This window comes from Microtus pennsylvanicus, chromosome 7 (assembly GCF_037038515.1).
Source record: "Microtus pennsylvanicus isolate mMicPen1 chromosome 7, mMicPen1.hap1, whole genome shotgun sequence".
Lineage (NCBI taxonomy): Eukaryota > Metazoa > Chordata > Mammalia > Rodentia > Cricetidae > Microtus > Microtus pennsylvanicus.
Genome location: NC_134585.1, coordinates 20,795,694 through 20,815,524, shown reverse-complemented (window position 1 = coordinate 20,815,524; position 19,831 = coordinate 20,795,694). Strand labels below are relative to the sequence as shown.

General features: G+C 38.2%; 1 protein-coding gene across 11 annotated transcripts in view; it reads left to right on the top strand.

Moving 5' to 3' along the window:
* Nucleotides 1-19,831, top strand: part of Herc4 (HECT and RLD domain containing E3 ubiquitin protein ligase 4) — a 75,162-nt gene that overhangs the window by 11,556 nt on the left and 43,775 nt on the right. For 7 of the 11 annotated variants that reach the window (XR_012911334.1, XR_012911333.1, XM_075980087.1 and 4 more), the window contains 5 exons: nt 6,332-6,491; nt 9,647-9,723; nt 12,752-12,973; nt 14,291-14,382; nt 17,914-18,044. Coding sequence is in view for 8 of the 11 variants with exons in the window: in XM_075980087.1 (XP_075836202.1) it covers nt 6,332-6,491; nt 9,647-9,723; nt 12,752-12,973; nt 14,291-14,382; nt 17,914-18,044 (682 nt within the window). In the remaining 3 variants the exon portion in view is untranslated. Of the gene's footprint in view, nt 1-6,331; nt 6,492-9,646; nt 9,724-12,751; nt 12,974-14,290; nt 14,383-17,913; nt 18,045-19,831 lie in introns of those variants that run through there. The other 4 variants (XM_075980092.1, XM_075980093.1, XM_075980090.1 and 1 more) reach the window with 3 other exon arrangements.

Here is a 19,831-nt window from a genome sequence, read left to right as displayed (position 1 = left end):
AGAGGACCCGAGTTCAATTCCCAGCACCCACATGGCAGCTCACAACTGTCTGAAGATCCAGTTGCAGGGGATCTGACACCTTCACACCAATGCACATAAAATAAAGTTAAATAAGCCATAAAAATATTTTAAAAAAGAAAAGCTAATTGGTTATCTCTATGTGAACATATGTTCACATGTATACTCGGGTAAGCAGTTGAGTAAGCCTGCAAATAGAAATAAGGAAGAAAGCATTCATTTAGATGTCGATATGGCAGTATAATATAGGGAGAGAAAAAAACATTATGGAAACTTAATGAACTATTATTTTAAAAATACAATGCTGTATTCAGAACTAATAACAACCATCATTATGTGTCAGGCATTGTTGAATCCATTACCTAAAAGTCTTAAAAGTCAGCACCCGCTTTTTTATTGTTTGAGACTGGGTCTTGTTATTTGGCCTAAGCTGACCTTGAATTAACTAGTGATGGGATTTCGGGTTTGTGCCACTGTTCAGCCCTGTTTGTTTTTTTGGGTGAGAAAAATAAAAATGTGAGGACAGGACGTGAGAGATAGCTCAGAGATTAAGAGGATTTGTTGCTCTTCCAGAGTAATTCCAGTTCCTAGGAGTCTCGGTGATCCCTTCTGGTCTCTCCACAGGTACACTTGTGGACATGTTCATTGATTTATTCACACCCCCCTCCCAACACAGTGAAAATAAGATAAGTGAAATAATTTAACACACCCTTCATAATTACAATAAAAAGTAATAACTCAGGGTCAGTTTTTAAAAACGTATGTGACGTAGCTGAAAAATTGCAGCACTGCACTTTATAACTCCACACACATACCCCTTAACTTTCTCCTATCTATCTATCCATTGATTGATTGATTGGCAGAATCTCTGGGCTGCTACATAATAGCTACATTTGTATTGCATCAGTGTTTTATGGAGATTAGAAAAGTTTTAATGCTTCTTTTAGAAACTTGCAGAATTATAATTTGTCCAACCATTGTAATGTAATGTAGTGCTATGTGGTTGAGGACTGGAATGAGAAGATATCCAATATACTAAGGAAAAAAAATAAGATATAAAAGAATGTAGTAAAGAAAGTTGGGTAAATAAAAAAATCCATTTATATTGACTTATAGATGTATTGAACCAATAACAGCAGTTACTGTAGGTTCAGAGGTAGGCAGAGCGTAAGTAGGTTGATGAAGGGCATGAATGATAAGCTTCACTTTGTATCTTTTTGAACAGTACAAACAGTACAAATGTATTATTTCTCTATATATGTGTATCTATATTTATATTAGTTTTTTGAGATAGGGTTTCTCTGTAACAGCTCTGGCTGTCCTGGAACTCGTTATGTAGACCAGGTTGGCCTCAGATTTATAGAGATCTACCTGCCTCTGCCTCCGGATTGCTGGGATTTAGGAGTGCGCCACCATGCCCAGCAAAATAAAGTTTTTAAAAAGCAGGCATTGAAGAACTTACATACAGCCCTGGTCTGTTGCTTGTAGTTATATTGTCTTGGGCGTATTGCTTATCCTCTGTGTGTCTGAGTGTTCTGTTCTGTGAAATGAGCTCTTGGGAGGGGTTAACTGAGTGAGAGCACATACTGTGCAGAGAGCAGTGGCCTGGCACGTGCTGAGCACTCGGATGTTTGCTTTCATAGCTAGGTCTGACTAATGCGGGTTTGGGTATTAGACCCTTTTCAGATTTACCTGATAGCCTGTTAAACTGCCAGGATCTATCTCTTCATGATAGTCCAAATAGGTATTTATTCAACAGTTTTGGTTTTTTTTTTTGGATTTTTTTTTTTTTTTTTTTTTTTGGATTTTTCGAGACAGAGTTTCTCTAGTTATTGGTGCCTGTCCTGGAACTAACTCTTACAGACCAGGCTGGCCTCGAACTCACAGAGATCCTCTGCCTCCCAGATTAAAGGCATGTGCCACCACTTCCCGCTCCTTTAGCCTTTATTTATTTATTTATTAAAGATTTATTTATTATGCAGTGTTCTCAGTATTCTGTCTGCATGTATCCCTGGAGGTCAGAAGAGGGCACCAGATCTCATTACAGATGATTGTGAGCCACTTTGTGGTTGCTGGGAATTGAACTCAGGACCGTTGGAGGAGCAGGCAGTGCTCTTAACCAGAGCCATCTCTCCAGCCCCCTCCTTTAGTCTTTAATAAAGGCCGTGTTGTAACTTTTAAAAGGAACTATGCTAAAATATTACAAAACAAAAACATTGTGGTCCTTGGAGGTATGCTATATTGGAACAAGACAGAATGAATGGGATTCTTTTATCTTCCGATGTTAGAGAGGACACGGGACAGGAAAACAAATAAAAAATTATATGGTGGGGGGCTGGAGAGATGGCTCAGAGGTTAAGAGCACTGCCTGCTCTTCCAAAGGTCCTGAGTTCAATTCCCAGCAACCACATGGTGGCTCACAACCATCTGTAATGAGGTCTGGTGCCCTCTTCTGGCCTGCAGGCAGACACACAGACAGAATATTGTATACATAATAAATAAATAAATATTTTTAAAAATTATATGGTAGAGATGAGTGCACACATGTGCCGTAGTCTACATGTGGGGATCAGAGACAACCTACAGCAGGTGACTTACACCTCCCATTTTGTGGTCCTGTGGAGAGAATTGAGTCAGACTTAGTGGCAAGCCTCTTTCTTCACATTGAGGTATCTTGAAAACCTTTAGCCATTGATTTTAAAAATTATTTAATGAGTAATTATAAGGATTAATTGTATCCCGATATCTTGAAAAATAAATACTCAAATTAGTATTATTTATACAGGCAACATGACTGAACTGAAAATGATGAGCTGATCTGTAAACAATGAACTGACCGTAAAATGTAAAAAAAACCCAAAAACTTTTGTGTGTATCGTTTCTGTGTTTGCAGTTGTTTTTTTCACTAATCTGAGCATAATTTTTACTTAGCATTTAAACAGTCATTATTTTGGCAGTTGATAGAGGAGAAATGTACATGTCAAGAAAATCAGAGCGTTTAATCTCAGCAGTAAGGGAAGCAGAAGCCGGAGGGTGTCTGTATTTGAGACCAGCCAGAGCTGCAGAGATCTTGCCAATCGATCAATAAATGGATATGTAGGGAGAAAGTTAAGGTGTGTGTGTGGAATTAGAACAGTTTTATGATTGTGGAGAACAAGAAAGGAAATGATTGTGGTGTGGGTTAGTCTGTTTATTTTCTCCAAAACAACTCGTCCACCTAGTACCCTTTGATCTGGGAGATACTGGTTACTTTTCCCCCCAGTAGCATGAAGAGTACATTTTCTAAGTTGAAGAACTATTTGGTGTAGATAACCTGCTGGGTATCATAGTTTAACAAGTACATGTGTGTCTCTGTTTACACTTTTGACCATATAATCGGGAGCTACACTTCTACCACTGCCCAGCATCACAAGAACAAGAGTTCGAGGCCAGCCTGATCTACAAGAGCTAGCTCCAGAAAAAGAATGAATGAGTGATGCTCCTTTGTCAGAGGCATAAATAATGTTTTCTCCATCAGTCTTTTCAATTTTGATTTACCTTTGTTTTGTTCTAGTATTTTGAATTTTCCTGATGGATACCTGGATCTTCTTTTGCTTTCCTAAGCTCAAGACTTAAGTATCATTATCCTTTCTAATGTATTTCAAAACCTAAGTAAAGATCTTGTTCACATGACATCTTTTTTTTATCTTTATTTTAACCTTTAATCACAATCTTTATTTCTACTCTTTTCCCCAAACTTTAGTTTTGTATTTTAAGTGCTTGGGGAGCAACAGTGTATATTTTAATACTAATGTGTAATATTTTACATTGGATATTTATATTACACATTAGATTTTGATGCCTTTAAGTTCATAGCCATCAGAATCCAATTTAAGTGTTGGCTAGTTGGAGAACTAAGGAGTCTTAACTCATTTCTGTACTCTGCTTTCTTTCGCTATTTCCATTAGAATTGCTTCAGTGTGCTATTGACTCTCTTGGGAAGCCTCTGCTATTATTTATTTTTCTGTCTGACTGTTTATCCCCCCCTCTAGTTTTTCAAAGCAGGGTTTCTCTGTGTAGCCCTGACTGTTCTGGAACTCGCTTTGTAGACCAGGCTAGCCTTGAACTCACAGAGATCTGCCTGCGTCTGCCTCCTGAGTGCTGGGATTTAAGGCGTGAGCTTCTGTTACTGAAAAAGATTTCAATTCCCATTGTAATTAAGATTTATGGGACTATTTGTGTAAGTTAATGATTGCTAGTTTTCTTAATTTTTTAGAGAAATGTCATGGTATATCCTGGTTTTTGTGTGTGTGTGTTTCTGCAATATGATTTTATTAAAACATATACAAAATAATGCAGAGTGAGAAATTGGTGTTATACACTTCAGTGTACTAGGCACTAGCTTAAAGAATTATCAGCTCACTTGGCATGGTTGTGCACAACTGTAATCCTAGGACATGTGAGGCAGACACAGGAAGATTGCTGCAGGCCTGATCTACATAGTAAGGCCAAGTTTACATGCCTCAAGTATACATCAACTCAAGATACTTTAAGGTAAGTACTTAGTGTATCAGTGGAGTTGTACAGATTCCTGGAGGTTATCCAGCACTAGCCTCCCCTCTGCCTCCACCCCAAAAATATAAGATCGTAATCCAGGTACAATATCAATTGCTTTACATGGAGGAATGTCAGTTTTCTTGATGTGGTCAGTTTCATTATTCAATAACATTATTTACAAATTAGTATGCCAAGAAACCCTAGTTGATGGAGTTTTAATTACTTTCCTTGTGAGGCTTCTGTTGTTTTGAAGGTAATAATGGTAGCAAGCTTATGAAGTTAATTTCAAGTGGCGTGTTAAAAACTTACTGGTAAAACACTAACAGTGCTTTTCCTGAATGATTACATGTGCACCATGTGCATTCAGGTGCCTTTGGAGACCAGAACCGAACCTCAGATGCTCTGGAACTGGAGGTTTTGCAAGCTACTGCGTGGATGCTGGGAATTGAGCCCAGGTCCTCTGTAAGAACAGCAAGTGCTCTTAACCCACTGAGCTGTTGCTGGCTGGCTACTTTTGATTTAAAACTTGAACTTAGGGGGCTGGAGAGATGGCTCAGCGGTTAAGAGCAAAGGTCCTGAGTTCAATTCCCAGTAACCACATGGTGGCTCACAACCATCTGTAATGAGATCTGGTGCCCTCTTCTGGCCTTTAGGCATACATGCAGAAAGAATATTGTATACATAATAAATAAATATTAAAAAAAAATAAAACTTGAACTTATTTTAACCACGTGAGGGGGTTTATAGCTGTTGATGTTAAAGTGGAAATCTATAAACTGAAACGTACTGTTTATAATGGGCATAATACCTTTGAGCTCTCTGTTCAGCATATCCCAACAGATTTTATATTTAATAATCTGAGCCTGGAGTGATGGTGCATGCCTGTAATCCCAGAAGTTGGGCAGCAGAGGCATAAGAACTCAAGTTCAAACCACCCTGGGCTGCAATGAGATTCTGTCTCAGAAAACTAACAACAACAACAAAAATATCTGTAAATAAATTGCCAGTTGAGATTATTTCAGTAAGAATACTACACTGGTCGGGTTGTGGTGGCGCATGCCTTTAATCTCAGCACTCGGGAAGCAGAGGCAGGCAGATTTCTGAGTTTGCGGCCAGCCTGGTCTGCAAAACAAGTTCCAGGACAGCCAGGGCTGTTACACAGAGAAATCCTGTCTTGAAAAACAAAACAAACAAAACCCAAAAACCCAAGAATACTACACTGTAGTGTCTGTATGATAAAGTTAATCTGAATTACCGGCTAAAATTCCAATAGCCCAGTGGTTGTTACTTTTTTTTAATAATTTAATATTATTATTATCTTTTTCAGTGGTGTTTTTTGATAGAGTACTTCTGAGATCAACTTGATGAGCCCTAAATTTCTCAAAGATGTTCAGGTCACTTATTATCCCTAGTAGTATTATCACAGTGAGAATTGTATGTGGAACATATTTGTCAATTTCACTCGTTTTATTTATTTATTTTTGGTTTTTTTGAGGCAGGGTTTCTTTCTCTATGGCTTTAGAGCCTGTCCTGGAACTAGCTCTTGTAGACCAGGCTGGCCTCGAACTCACAAAGATCCACCTGTTTCTGCCTCCTGAGTGCTGGTATTAAAGGCATGCGCCACCACCGCCCATATTTGTCAATTTTTCATCACAACTGATTGTATTTTATGTTTAAGCATCTTACTTTTGATAGATGATGAGAATCGAATATGTTTATTCTCATTTCAAGTTCAACTAGAATGTAATGTTTCTCTTCTTGACTTCTGTTCTGTTAGAGCAGGTTGTTGCCCTGGATGCCCAAAATATCGTAGCTGTTTCATGTGGAGAAGCTCATACATTAGCACTTAATGACAAGGGCCAGGTGTATGCTTGGGGTCTCGACTCTGATGGACAACTTGGCCTCCTAGGATCAGAGGAATGTATCAGAGTACCCAGGTAACAAAGGTGACCACAAAGAGGTCCTTAATCTTTTATAATAAATTTGTTTATCTAAGTCATTTTGCTTATGGTGAGCACTCTGCTTACTGTGAGTATGTAAGTATTGTTGCCTCATTATTTTTCCCCTTGGAATCTTCTTAGAATTTACTAAGTTGGCTCTTGTTATTGATTGGGGTTGAGGTATTTGGTTGGTTGTTTTTTATATAACTGATGTTGTCTTCATAATGGATACAATTTTTGTTTTTAAAGAAAAGAAGTAGAATGCCAGATATGGTGGCACATGTCTTTAATCCTAGCTCTTGGAGTCAGAGACAGGTGGATCTCTGTGAGTTGGAGGCCAGCCTGTCTTCTACAGAGTAAGTTCCAGGGTAGCCAAGGCTATACATAGAAAACCTTTCTTGGAAAAAAGAAAAAAAAGAAGTAGCAATTGTTTTCTTCTAGACTGGGATAGGCTGATTTAAGCTGCTGCTTCTATTCTGTCAAGTGTCCTAGCTATTGAAATATTTATTAAATATTGATTGGTTACTGGGTGGTGGTGCATGCCTTTAATCCCACTACTCAGAAGTAGAGGCAGACAGACAGGTCTCTATGAGTTCAAGTCCAGCCTGGTCTATATATGATATTCCAAGACAGCCAGGGCTTTATAGGGAGACCCTGTCTCAAAAATAACCAAAAAATACCTATTGATTACATGTTTCTCTGACCTTTTTTATTTTAAGGCTTAATTGATTTTTGTCTGTTTAAGTCAGTGTAGAATTCCATTAGAAATGGACCCCCCTCCCCACCAATACTGGGACTTAAGTTATGCACCACTATTCCTAGTTCTTGTTTTAAATCTTGGAGGGGGCATTTAGCTTTTATCCTCTATGTTAACCTCTTGGGTTTTTTGTTGCTGTTTAAGATTTTCTTTTTTTATGTGTATGAGTGTTTTGTCTGCACGTATATATGTGTATGCACCGTGCGAGTGCCCAGAGAGGCAGAAGAAGGCATCAGATTTTGTGGAACTAGAGCAGTGGTTCTCAACCTTCCTACTGCTGCAACCCTATAATACAGTTAGTTGCTCATGCTGTGGTGACCCCCAGTCATAAAATTATTTCTGTTGCTACCTCATAACTGTAATTTTGCTACTGTTAGGAATCATAATGTAAATCAGGATATCTGATATTCACCCCCAGTGAAAGTGCCACTCAACCCGCAAAGGAGTCTTGGTCCATAGGTCGAGAACCACTGAACGAGAGCAACAGATGGTTGTGAGCTGACATGTGGGTGCTGGAAAAACCAAATATGCATCTTTTGCAAGGGCAGCAAGTGCTTTTAATCAGTCACCTCTCCAGCCCCCTAGTTGTGCATTTTCTGTAACATCTTTATTATGTAGAAATATACTCCTTTTATACCTATTTCTTCAGCCTCTAGTCTTTTATGATATGCCCTTATTTGTTACTAGTATCAGAGTAGGTGAATTCATTTCTCTTGAATGTTTCAAAGTATCAGTTCTTTAGATGTTTGCCTCAGCAGAGAAGCCATCATCATCGGGTCTTTTACTTTCTTTAGTGGACACTTTAGTACTGATTCTATCTTACTCCTTCTTGCTGATCTTTGAGTTTTGTGTTTCCTTCATGGTTCAGTTTTTAAGTGTTTTTGTTCAGGAATTGGTCTGTTTCTTCTAGGTCATGGAGTTTGTTGGTAAAGAGTTTGTAATAATCTCTAGCTTTAGTTGCTCATTTTTAACTGGGGAATTTAGTGGGTTGTCATTTAAGGTGGTGGTTTTGTTTGTTTAATTTTACAGCATCTCATTGTGTACCTCTCTAGCTGGCTTCAAACTCACTCTATAGACCTTTAAAAATGGTGTGTTCAGTTAACTGGTGTTTGCCCAGCACTGTGTTAGGCATTGGGAGTCTCATGAGTATAAGCTGTATTCTACCTTTACAGAATATATTGTTTGGCACAGGAGACAGATATTAAGTAAATATGTAGTAGTTATAACAGTATGAAGACAGAAAAACAGGGCTCTATGAAAATGTAGTATTATGAAGTGTTCTACTTGAACTTGTAAATTAGTAACTGGAATAGGTTTTTTTCTCCAGAGTAATTTAATATGGTGAAAAGATCAGTGTGCTATGTAGGTGGTACCCATAAGCAGTAAGAGTTAATACTAACTTCAGCATAATTATACACATCCATGTATTTTTGTTTCTATCTTTTTTTGCATTTAATTTGCTATGGTATTTTGTAATGATTTTAAAAGCTGAAGTTACATTGGAACCTGCTGGTTTGAAACACAGCTCTAAGGTTCTGTGGTTAAGAAATACGTGTGTGTGTGACACACACAGAGGGCAGAATCAGGTCAGATGGCATTGTCAGAAAAAGGCAAATAAGAAAAATTCCTTCTTCTTTTTCGTTTTCTTGAAAGTATTCGTTCAGAAAATTAGTAGAAGATTGGTCAGGTGAAGGGGAAGCACAGTACATTGTAGTTAGGTAAATTTAGGAGCGTGAAGACAGAATACAAGGTAGCAAAAAAAAAAAAGATACATTTTGATTATAAGAAATGTGAATGGACTAAATTTCCTTAGTTAACACAGATGCCACTGCTGTGAGTGCAGATTGAGAAGGGCAGGCTAGGGGGAGGGAATGGGGTCCACAGTTCTGAGTTAGGAGAGCACTGGTTTTAGAATAATTGGTCTTCCAAATAAACTGCCAAGTTTCGCACTGTAAAAATTAAGAAAAGTACTGGATAATGGAAGAAAACGTTTGAATGAGAGCATCCTAAAGGGTGTTTATCTGTAAACATGGTGCACTTGGCTTTTATTCTGTCATTTTGGTTTGTTTTGTTTTTGCCCCCACCTCCCCTAGCTGAGGACCAAATCCCAGGACCTCGGTCTTGTTTTACCACTGCGCTAAATTCCCAACCTCCCTATTTTGTCTTTTAAGGTGTTTTCTCAGCCCATCTTTTACTTCTTTTAAAAAATATATATTTAACATTCTGATTACTGATTTTAACTTGAAGTTTTGATAATTAGCCTGACTAAAAAAGATGGCGCACCCTGGAAAGACAAACTTGCGCATAATAAGTGGCCAGTGTATGGCACATGAGTAGCATAGAAGATCCACTTGTTACTCACAGGGAACTAACTGATTCTGCTCTTCTTTTCTAGAAATATTAAAAGTCTTTCGGATATCCAAATAGTACAGGTTGCATGTGGTTATTATCACTCACTTGCACTTTCTAAAGGTAAGCATTTGGCCTTTTCTTTCTGAAAGTTATTGCTTGGTGCTTTGAACAAAAAGACCTAACTTTCTCCTGTTATAGGATTTGTACTGCGTTTGGATTGGTTTCTGTATGTGTTTTAAATCAGCTAAGTTTTTACATGCACAGAACTGCTAAAATATTTGTTGAGATTGTTGTCTATAAATCAGTTTCAGGATAATCTTTTAACAGTGTTAAGGTTTTAATTCATGAACATGATACTCCATGTAATTCTCTCTTTAAGTTTTTCTTACTAGTTTTTGGTTCTCACTGTGTAGCTCTTGATATTTTTGAACTCACTATGTAGACTATGTAGGCTGGCTTCCAACTCAGAGATCAGAGTGCTGGGATTAAAAGAGTGTGCCATTACTGCCTGACACTAGTATTTTCATTTATCTGCAAATACCTTATACACCTTTATTATGTTTTTCACTAGACATTTGATTTTTTTGTGTGTGCATTATTTTTTGTTTACTATATAGGCCCAAAACTGAGTTATGTCTTAGTTACTAAATTTTTAAAAGCCATTAGTTCATAGCAGAGGAAACTTGCTCTCCCCCATCTCATTAAATTTTATATCTAAGCTTTTTAGGAATTAAGCACAGAGGAGGATAAGCATCGTATTAGTTTTGTTTACATTCTTCTTTCTGGTTTAATTTATTCATATGCCAACTAATGATTGGAAAATGAATAGAGAATCACCCATGGTTTTTGTGTTACCACTTAAAGAGATAAACCTTGAACAGGAGAAGTGTGACTCTTCCAGAGGCCCTGAGCTCAGTTCCCAGCACCCATATAAGGCAGCTCTGTAACTCTAGCTCCAAATGATCAACACCTTCTTGGGTGTGCACACACACAGTCGAACACATGAATTAAAAAATGCAATGATAAATTCAGCTCGGCATGGTGATACATACCTATAAAGCCCAGCACTTGGGAAGCTGAAGCAAGATTTCTGCAAGTTCCAGGCCAGCTTAGACTATGCCAGAAAATAAGTTTTGGTGCCTCTATAACTGCCTGATGGGGTCTACTGTAAACAGAATACTAGGTTTTAACTCAGTAAACAAGGACAGCCAGAGTTACACAAAAATCGTCTCAGAAAAAAGAAACAAAACAACAACAAAAACTTTGCCATCTGAAGCTGGTTTTTATTTTTTGCATTATATAGCTTTAGGTAGTATAGTCATGCAGCAAGCCTTCTGAGCATTTTGTATGAACTATACAGATGAGTATACAGTATACAGTAAGTGATAGCTGCATTCCTGGACCTCGTAGGATCACACAAATTACAACATAATTATATACTGTGAAAGGTCTGTAGAGAAAAAGTTTACAGTTTATAGAACATTTAATGAGGATGAGATTTAATCTGGGGTATCCAAGAATGAAGACTAGAAGTGAGCTGATGAAAAAGTTAGAAGGTGATTAGGGTGGTGAAATCAGCACATGTGTGCAAAGGAGTGTAAGTGTGGCTGGAGCGCGTGAGTGAGGAATGTTCATCCTGAGTGCAGCGGGAAGCTCCGGACTTCTCCCCTCAAGTCTACCCTTTTTGCTTTTGTTTTCTTGGGCTTTTTTGTTTGTTTGTTTGTTTTATTTGTTTTTGTGGCAGAGTCTTGACTCCGTAGCTCAGGCTGTCCTTGAACAAAGGTTAAAGAGAGACCAACTTTTATTTTTTTAGCTAAGTGTACACAGATTTGGATCCAAAGGACAGCCTTGGGAGTTGGTCCTCTGGTGACATACCCTTTCTTTTTCTTCTTTCTTTCTTTCTTTCTTTCTTTCTTTCTTTCTTTCTTTCTTTCTTTCTTTCTTTTCCTTTTTGAGACAGGCCGTCACTACTTTGGAGCTTACTAAATGAGTTAGGATAAGCTGACTAGTCAGTGAACCTGAGAGACATTACTGGCTCCTCTTCCCAGTGCTAGAGATTGCAAGAGCACGCTACTATACCTGGCTTCCCCTCCTCCCACATGGGTTCTGGGAGCCTATTGAGCTCCTTTCCACTTTCCCAGCTGAGCCGTTTCCCCAGCCTAGAAGCTTAGTTTTAAATGTGTACTATTTTGTAGTATAAACTTTTAAATTTACTCATTATTATGCTTACTAGATTATTGTTAGTTGTTTTAGTAAAAAATATCTGAAGTTGCGAAATAGTCTGACAGATGAATCAAAAGTAACAGGCATGGGCTAGAGAGATGGCTCAGTGGTTAAGAGCACTGACTGCTCTTCCAGAGGACCTGGGTTCAATTCCCAGCCCACATGGCAGCTCACAACAGTCTGTAACTCCACTTCCAAGGAATCTGACACCTTCACACTGATGCACATGAAATAAAGTTAAATAAATTAAGAAAGAGGCAAACAGAGAAAAATGATAAAAGGAATCAGGAAGAATGCTAAAAATAAATCCTATTATTAGAGAGAAAACTTTATGTGACTTGGTAATACTTGGTAGATTTAGATTTGGTGATGTCCGAGAAGGGTCATGACATCCCTGGATATATGCCTCTAATAGAGGGCAGCACTGGGAAGAGAAAAGTATGGGAAGTGAAAATAGGTAGGGTAGGAGACATCACTCATTTTAGGCATATTGAATTAGAAGTGGTTTTGAAACATCCATGTATGGGTGTCAGAAAAGCAGTATGTTATAAGATGTTTGTTTCTGTTTCAATTTGTATATGTTGATAACTGAAGCCTTGAGATTAGAAGAGTCCTTGGGGAGAAGTTAGAGAGTAAGAAAGATGAGGAGTGTTAGTGAGGGACCGTCATTTGTTACAGAGTATCCTTAGTGAACGGCACACATCTTTAATTTGTATTCCTATTTACCAGTGTTTTTCTCAGACTTAAAAGCATCCTGATGAGGAATGTCTTTTAGGTAGTAGTATGCTTTCATAGAAAGAAACAAACTTCATTGCTAGTAAGTATGTATTTTCATCTAATGAGAGAATGTCTAAAAAGAGTATTAGTATATTAAATTATGCAAATTATGTGTGTGTAAAATAATTTTACGATTTTTGTCTTACAGCAAGTGAAGTTTTCTGTTGGGGACAGAATAAATATGGCCAGCTGGGTCTAGGCATTGACTATAAAAAGCAGACTTCACCACAGCTCATTAAGTCTTTACTTGGAATTCCATTCATGCAAGTTGCAGCAGGAGGAGCCCATAGTTTTGTACTCACCCTTTCTGGGGCTATCTTTGGATGGGGACGTAACAAATTTGGTCAGCTAGGTCTTAATGATGAAAATGGTAGGTTCTCATTATGTTCAAGTATATGTTTTAAAAGATCATTTTCTGAGATGAATGAGTGCTTTTTAAGAGTATTGGAGATACGTATGCCCAGATCTTCTCAGGACTAGAGGTGGAATTGAGGATATTAATTTAAAATTTTAATGTAGTAATGTTTTGTGAAGATCATGGAAAGGCAAAAAATTAGCATATAATAAGTTGGAAAGTTTTTTGAGGCCTGGAGATAGAGCTCAGTGGAAAAGCTCTTGCCTAGTATGCACAAGGCTCCTGGGTTCAACCCCTAGCACCTTTCCTCCATCAAAACAAGGAAAAATTTTTAGATTGTTTGGACTGAGGGTGTAACATGGTAGAGTGCTGCCTACCACACAGGAGCCTATGGTTTTAATCCTCAACACTGGAAGAAAAGTTTATGCTATCTAAATCTTCGTTACTGGAGGTCAAGACAGTTTCCAAATACTGCTTTTAATTGGTAGCCAATGTTGTTCCAGTATTGGCCACCATTAATGGAAAGAAGCTATAAAATAAATTAGTGAAGAAGCTGCATATATCGCTTCCTGATAGAACATGCATGCAATGGCTTGGCCTGATACTGAAAATAAATTTGCTCTAGGAAAGTAATATGATATATTCAATTGATGTGTTTTAAATTAGATTTATGTGATCTGGGGTTATTACATTAACTTTTGATTGAACTTTTTACACTGATGATAGTGTTGAAAATAAACATTTTTAATAAAAAAATGGCAATTTTTAAAGTTACAATATTTTATCTGCCTGTATTTTGAATACTAATGGCACACAAGTCCATAGTTTTTAAAATTCAACATACTTTTAATGACTGAGGTGGCCAAAGTGAGTTTTTACCTAGTAGCGACTGGTAAATGATGAGCAAATAGTTTTCTTATAGAATTAGATGATTTTTAATCTGCATAAAAATATGTTCATATTATGCTGTGTATATGTTTTTCCACAAAAAAGCAGAAAGTATGGTAGGCTATTGAGTAGGGTCTCTGAGCTTAGCCATTACAGAATAAATAATGATGCACATGTAGAAAATCTGAAACACTAAACTGGATTGCTCAGCCTTGTGCACATTGGCATAAGGGTGATTTAATGCTCATCTTTGAATTGCTTATCATAGGAGTTTATCATAGGAGTAGAGTCCTGGAAACCCAATTTTATAGTCTTTTACAAAGTCTTGAAGTGATAGTAAGAATTAGTATTACGTCTACTGAGTTTGGAAATCTGTAGAGGAAGCACATTTTAGAAGAATTTTAGTTTAAAAATATCATTAACATCTTTTATTGGAATTTTCAGATAGGTATGTTCCTAATTTACTAAAGTCACTAAGATCTCAGAAAATAGTTTATATTTGTTGCGGAGAAGATCATACTGCTGCATTAACCAAGGTATTGTATTTATAAAACTTTTTATTATTCACAGTAATTTTTTCATAATTGGTGAATGCTTTTGTGATATTTCCATTAAACGAGCAGTTTTTGTGTTTCAGAGACTTTATCTTTAAAAAGACCTAAATTATTTTTGAAAGTAACATGTCTTGATGTTTAGGGTTAGGAACTGTGCGTTTTGATACACTGTCACATGCGATTGCAGCAGTGTTTAAATGATGATGTAGCCCAAACTCACCTTAAACTGTAGACACTCCCCTTTCTGGGTGTCCCGAGTGCTGGGGTTACAGGCATTCATTACATGCCTAGCACTTTTTGGAGGGGTGTTTGTCTGTGGTGTTGATAATAGAAATTAAAACTCAAGACCTTGGGTGTACTAGGTCACTTCTCTACCACTGAGCCACATCTCCAGCCCTTTTTAATGTTGAGATAGGAGCTTACTAAATTGCTTAGGCTGACCTTGGGTTTTTAATCATGTTAGCCTCCTGAGTAGCTGGGATTATTAAAAATTATGAATGAAAATGAATTTAGTTCATCAGGCTTACAGTGTGTGCTATGTGTCAGTCCCATTTGTACTGTCATTCTGCCTAATTTGCATTAAGCTTCCATTTGGTTTATAAATATTTTATAACAAGTAAAACTTGTTATCTGTAGGATGAGTACTGTGCTAGTAATTACAGCTTGTTTTCAGAACAGTCTTTATCAGTTGCTTTAACATTTATGTTTCATTTTCTGGGGTATTTCTGTGGTGACTAGATGTCAAATGGAAATGAACATATTCAGACGATGGGTGTAGCCCAGTAAAAAGCTATGTAGGGACCTACATGAGATCTTGAACAATACAAAAACAAAACAGAGTGCAGCTAATCTTTACTGGAAAAATATATTGTGTTTATTCAATTAACATAAAGATTCTGGGAAATTGTTCTTTGGTCAGATTAGAAGTTGATGTTTCAGAAGGGCTAGGGATGCACCTTATCTGACAACAGGAGGTTCTGGGTTCTATCCCAAGTACCACTTCAACTGAGTGGGGTAGTGCGGGATAGAGGGAGACAGGCAGAAAGTTTAGAAATCAAAAGCTGTCTCTGTGTAGGTATGGCTGTCTTGGAACTTGATCTGTAGACCAGGCTGGCCTCAAATTCACAGAGATAAGCCTGCCTCTGCCTCCTGTGTGATGGGATTAAAAGATGTGTGCTACCACTGCCTGACTTCACTAATACTGTCTTGTATAACTGGTAAAAGACATTACCCCTCCCCCCCCTTTTTTTTATAAAGAGTCTCACTCTGTAGCCCTGGTGGGGCTAAGAATTTATGTAGATCAGTGGGTTCAGATTCACAGAATTTGGTTTGATTGCTGTCACCCACATGACAGCTCACAACCATTTGTAATTCAATTTCAGGGGATCAGTTGACCCCATCTGACCTCTGGGGCACTGAACTCACATCCAGGTAAAACACTCAAACATAAAAATGGTATTGAAATTGGATTGGATTGGGAGATAGAGCTCAGGTGCAGAGTATGTACTGGTTTGCATAAGATCACAAAAGGAGGAAAAGAAACTCAAAATTGCTTTTTTTAGTTTTACTATTTAGACAAAAATCTTTGTTTGGTTTTGGTTTGTGGTTTTTGAGACAGAGTTTCTCTGTGTGGTCCTGGCTCTCCTGGAACTCACTCTGTAGACCAGAATTCAGAACTCACAGAGATTAACCTGCCTCTGCCTCCGCCTCCTGAGTGCTGGGATTAAAGACATGCACCACCACTGCTGGGCTTAGACAAAATCTTAACATACCTGAGACTGTCCTCAATTTTGTGATCAGTCTCCGGCTCTTTGGTCTGGCATTACAAGTTCCCTTTGAATTCTAAATGTAGCTGAGAATGATCTTGAACTTCTGATTCTCCTGATTCTCCTGCTTCCACTTTCTGAGCATTAGAATCACAGGTGTGCACCATCATACCCACATTATACAGTGTTAGCATTGGAATGCAGAGCTGTATCCCAGCCCTACTCTGTATTGGATATGGAAAGTTTCTTAAAGCACACCCTTATAGTATAATATACAAAAAATTATGCTGTTAGGTGTTGAAAGCAGTATGTAAGATTGCACACACATAAGTACAGTTATGAAGAAAAGTATCAAATTGAAAAACACTGTGGTTGGGACTGGAGAGACAGCTCAGTGGTTAAGAGCACTGACTGCTCTTCCAGAAAACCCTGGTTCAATTCCCAGCACCCACATGGCAGCTCACAACTGTCTGTAACTTCAGTTCAGGGACCCAACACATGGCAAAACACCAATTAACATAAAATTAAAAAAATAAATTTAAAAAAAGAAAAATACTGGTTGTGTTAGGTTGTAGTGTATCATATCTCTGTTTTAAATACATAGCCTCAGTGGGGTGCTAGAGGGTCACATCTTTAATCCCAGCACTCTAGTCAGACAGGTCGATTTCTGAGTTTGAGGCTAGCCTGGTCTACAGAGTGAGTTCCAGGACAGCCAGGGTTACACAAAGAAACTGTCTCAAAAAAAAATATCACTTATAGCAACTATCTATGTTTAAAATCATATCTATGCATTTGCTTGCATGTACTCTGTATGTAGAGCCTTTTGTTTGTTTTTATTTTGTTTTTGACAGGATTTCTCTATAGAGCTTGAGCTGGCCTTAAATCTTTTTGCCCACTGGCTTCCTGATGGGAGGACATCACATTCAGTTTAGGTCCAGCATCTGTGTTCAAGGAATAACTAGCTTCCTAACTAAAGATAGCAGTATTTTAAAGTTTTTTTGAAGTGTTAAAAAATGCGTCCTTTGAATTAAAAAAAAGAATATAATGATATTTAGAAGCAGTGCAATTAAGTATTTCCTGACTCATGTAATGGTAGTTGTTATTTGGTAAGGTGTCACTTATGAAACTCTTGGGCAGTCTTTCAACCTCTTCTCTAGTGCTGAGATTGCAGCTGTGCACCACCATGCCCAGCAGTAATTACTTCTGAAATGAACACTGAAATTGTTTGATAGTAATGTAAACATCACTTATTACTTTAAAAATCTGCAAAAACCTGCCTGGTGGTTCAAGCCTGTGGTCATAGCTCTGTGAGATGCTGAAGCAGGAGCCTTCCTGAACTAAGATCAAGTTCAGAACCAACCAACCTTGACATCTGTGTGAGATTCTGTTTCAAAATAAAAGGGAAAGGTGGTGAGATAGCTCAGCAGATAAAGGAAACCTGAGTTGACTGGCCAGAACTCAGTAGTAAAGGAGGAAGGAGAGAATCAGCTCCTTAGAGTAGCTGATTCCCCACACTAACAGTACATCTTTAAAATGTTCTACATAAAAAGGGTCTGAGTGCTTGTCTCACGTGCAGTGAGCTGTAGGGTCAGTCCCTACTGTCACACATTCTTACTCTCTTGAATCAGCCATCATCTGTTTAATTTCAAGGGCTGGGAAGAAAACATTTAGTCCATGTTAAAGGTCAACTCATGTCTGAACAGTTTTCTTTGATTGAGCTTCCTCATACGTTATTGTTGTTTTCCAGGAAGGTGGAGTGTTCACCTTCGGAGCCGGAGGGTATGGCCAGTTGGGTCATAACTCTACCAGTCATGAAATAAACCCAAGGAAAGTTTTTGAACTTATGGGAAGCATTGTTACTCAGGTTGCTTGTGGAAGGTAAGCTGTGGTAAAGAAGAGAAAAGTTTGGTCTCTAGACTCATTATTGAACTGTTAAGCTTGATGATACACTCTTGTAATTCTAGCACTTGGGAGGCCACATAGGGAGTCCCTGTTTCAAACAAACAACCTATTCCCCTGTCCCTATTCCAAGAAAAATTTCACATTTTCCCCCCTTTGTTTCAAGGCATGATTTTTCTGTATAGCCTTGACTAACCTGGAACTCACTCTGTAGACCAGGCTGTCCTCAAACACAGAGATCCACCTGCCTCTGCCTCCCAAGTGCTGGGTTTAAAGGTGTGTGCCACTACCACCCAGCAAAATTTACGGTTTTTTGTTTTTGTTTGTTTTTGGTTTTTCGAGATAGCTCAGCTGTTAAAGGCTAGGCTCACAACCAAAAATTTATGTTTTTTAAAAAGGGTTATGTAATAAATTATCTTAGGATTCTAAATAATAGTTTGAGGCAAAACATTTTTCCTGAATGTCTGATTAGCGACTGAGGAGTTAGTCAAAGTAACAGAGCTGTCTTATGGTGATTCTGTTAGCAGTCATGTCCCATTGTAATGGAATCATTTTTATTTCTGTAAACAGCATTAATTCAATCTCACCCAGCCCAGGATGGCCTTGAACTACTCACAGAGATCTGTCTGCCTCTGTCTCCCTGAGTGCTGGGATTAAAGGTGTGCACCACCACTGCTTAGCCTCTATGGCCAACAAATAAGTAGATTAGCTCTGTACTCTGATCTTCAGGCAAGCTTTATTTGTTTGAACACAGACAGAGTATCACCATATGACTAAAGAGCACTGATTTCTTTTCCCTGGGGGCCCGAGTTCTATTTCCACCACCTACGTGGTATCTCACAACCATCTCTAACTCCAGATCCAATACCATTTCCTGACTTCCATGGACACCAGGCATGCATGTGGTGTATTGACATACCTACAGGCAAAATACCCATATAATAAAATAAAGTAACAGTTTATTTAAAAACAAAAAAGAGAGAAATAAATGGAATCCAGGACTAGCGGGAGATATCTGTTAATAAAGTACTTGCCTTGCTAGGACAAGGACCTGAGTTCAGTACCCACAATCTATATAAAATGCTGGACATGGGGACATGAGCTTATAAGCCTGACATTGATGAGACAAAAACAGAATTTCTGGGGTTTGCTGACCAGCCATTGTAGCCTAATTGTAGAGCCAGGCTACTGAGAGACCTGTGTCAGAAGAGACGATGCCAGAGATTGTCTTCTAGTGTGCACGCGCGTGTGCACACACAAACAGATTGAGATTGACCCCAAAGCCCTGGACATAAATGGTCCTCAGTTCTCTGAATCTTCCTAATAGCTGGGTGTGATTAACGGCATGAGCCACTGTATCTGGCCAATAGTACTTTTAGGTATGCACACAGATGTAAAGTTCACGAAGTCGTTTTGTCTTTTTGCTGCCTGTGACTATAGTGTAATTGAGAAAATACTGCCCAATTCCAATGTGCTTTATCTTTGTTTTTGCTTTTGAGGATAGGGTCTCTCTGTGTAACTCTGACTGTCCTGGGACTAGATCTGTAGACCAGGCTGGCTTTGAACTCTGAGAGATCCATCTAGTGTGCTTTATCTTTTGTTCTGTTTTCTTCCAAGAATTTTTAGATTTGGATCTTGACCCTTTTGCTATTTTGTGGCAGTTTTGGGGATTGAACCAGGGCATTATACATACTACACAAGTGTTTTGCCCTTGAACTGCATCCTTAGCCTTTGTTTTTTGAGACAACGTTTCCTTTCCTTATGTA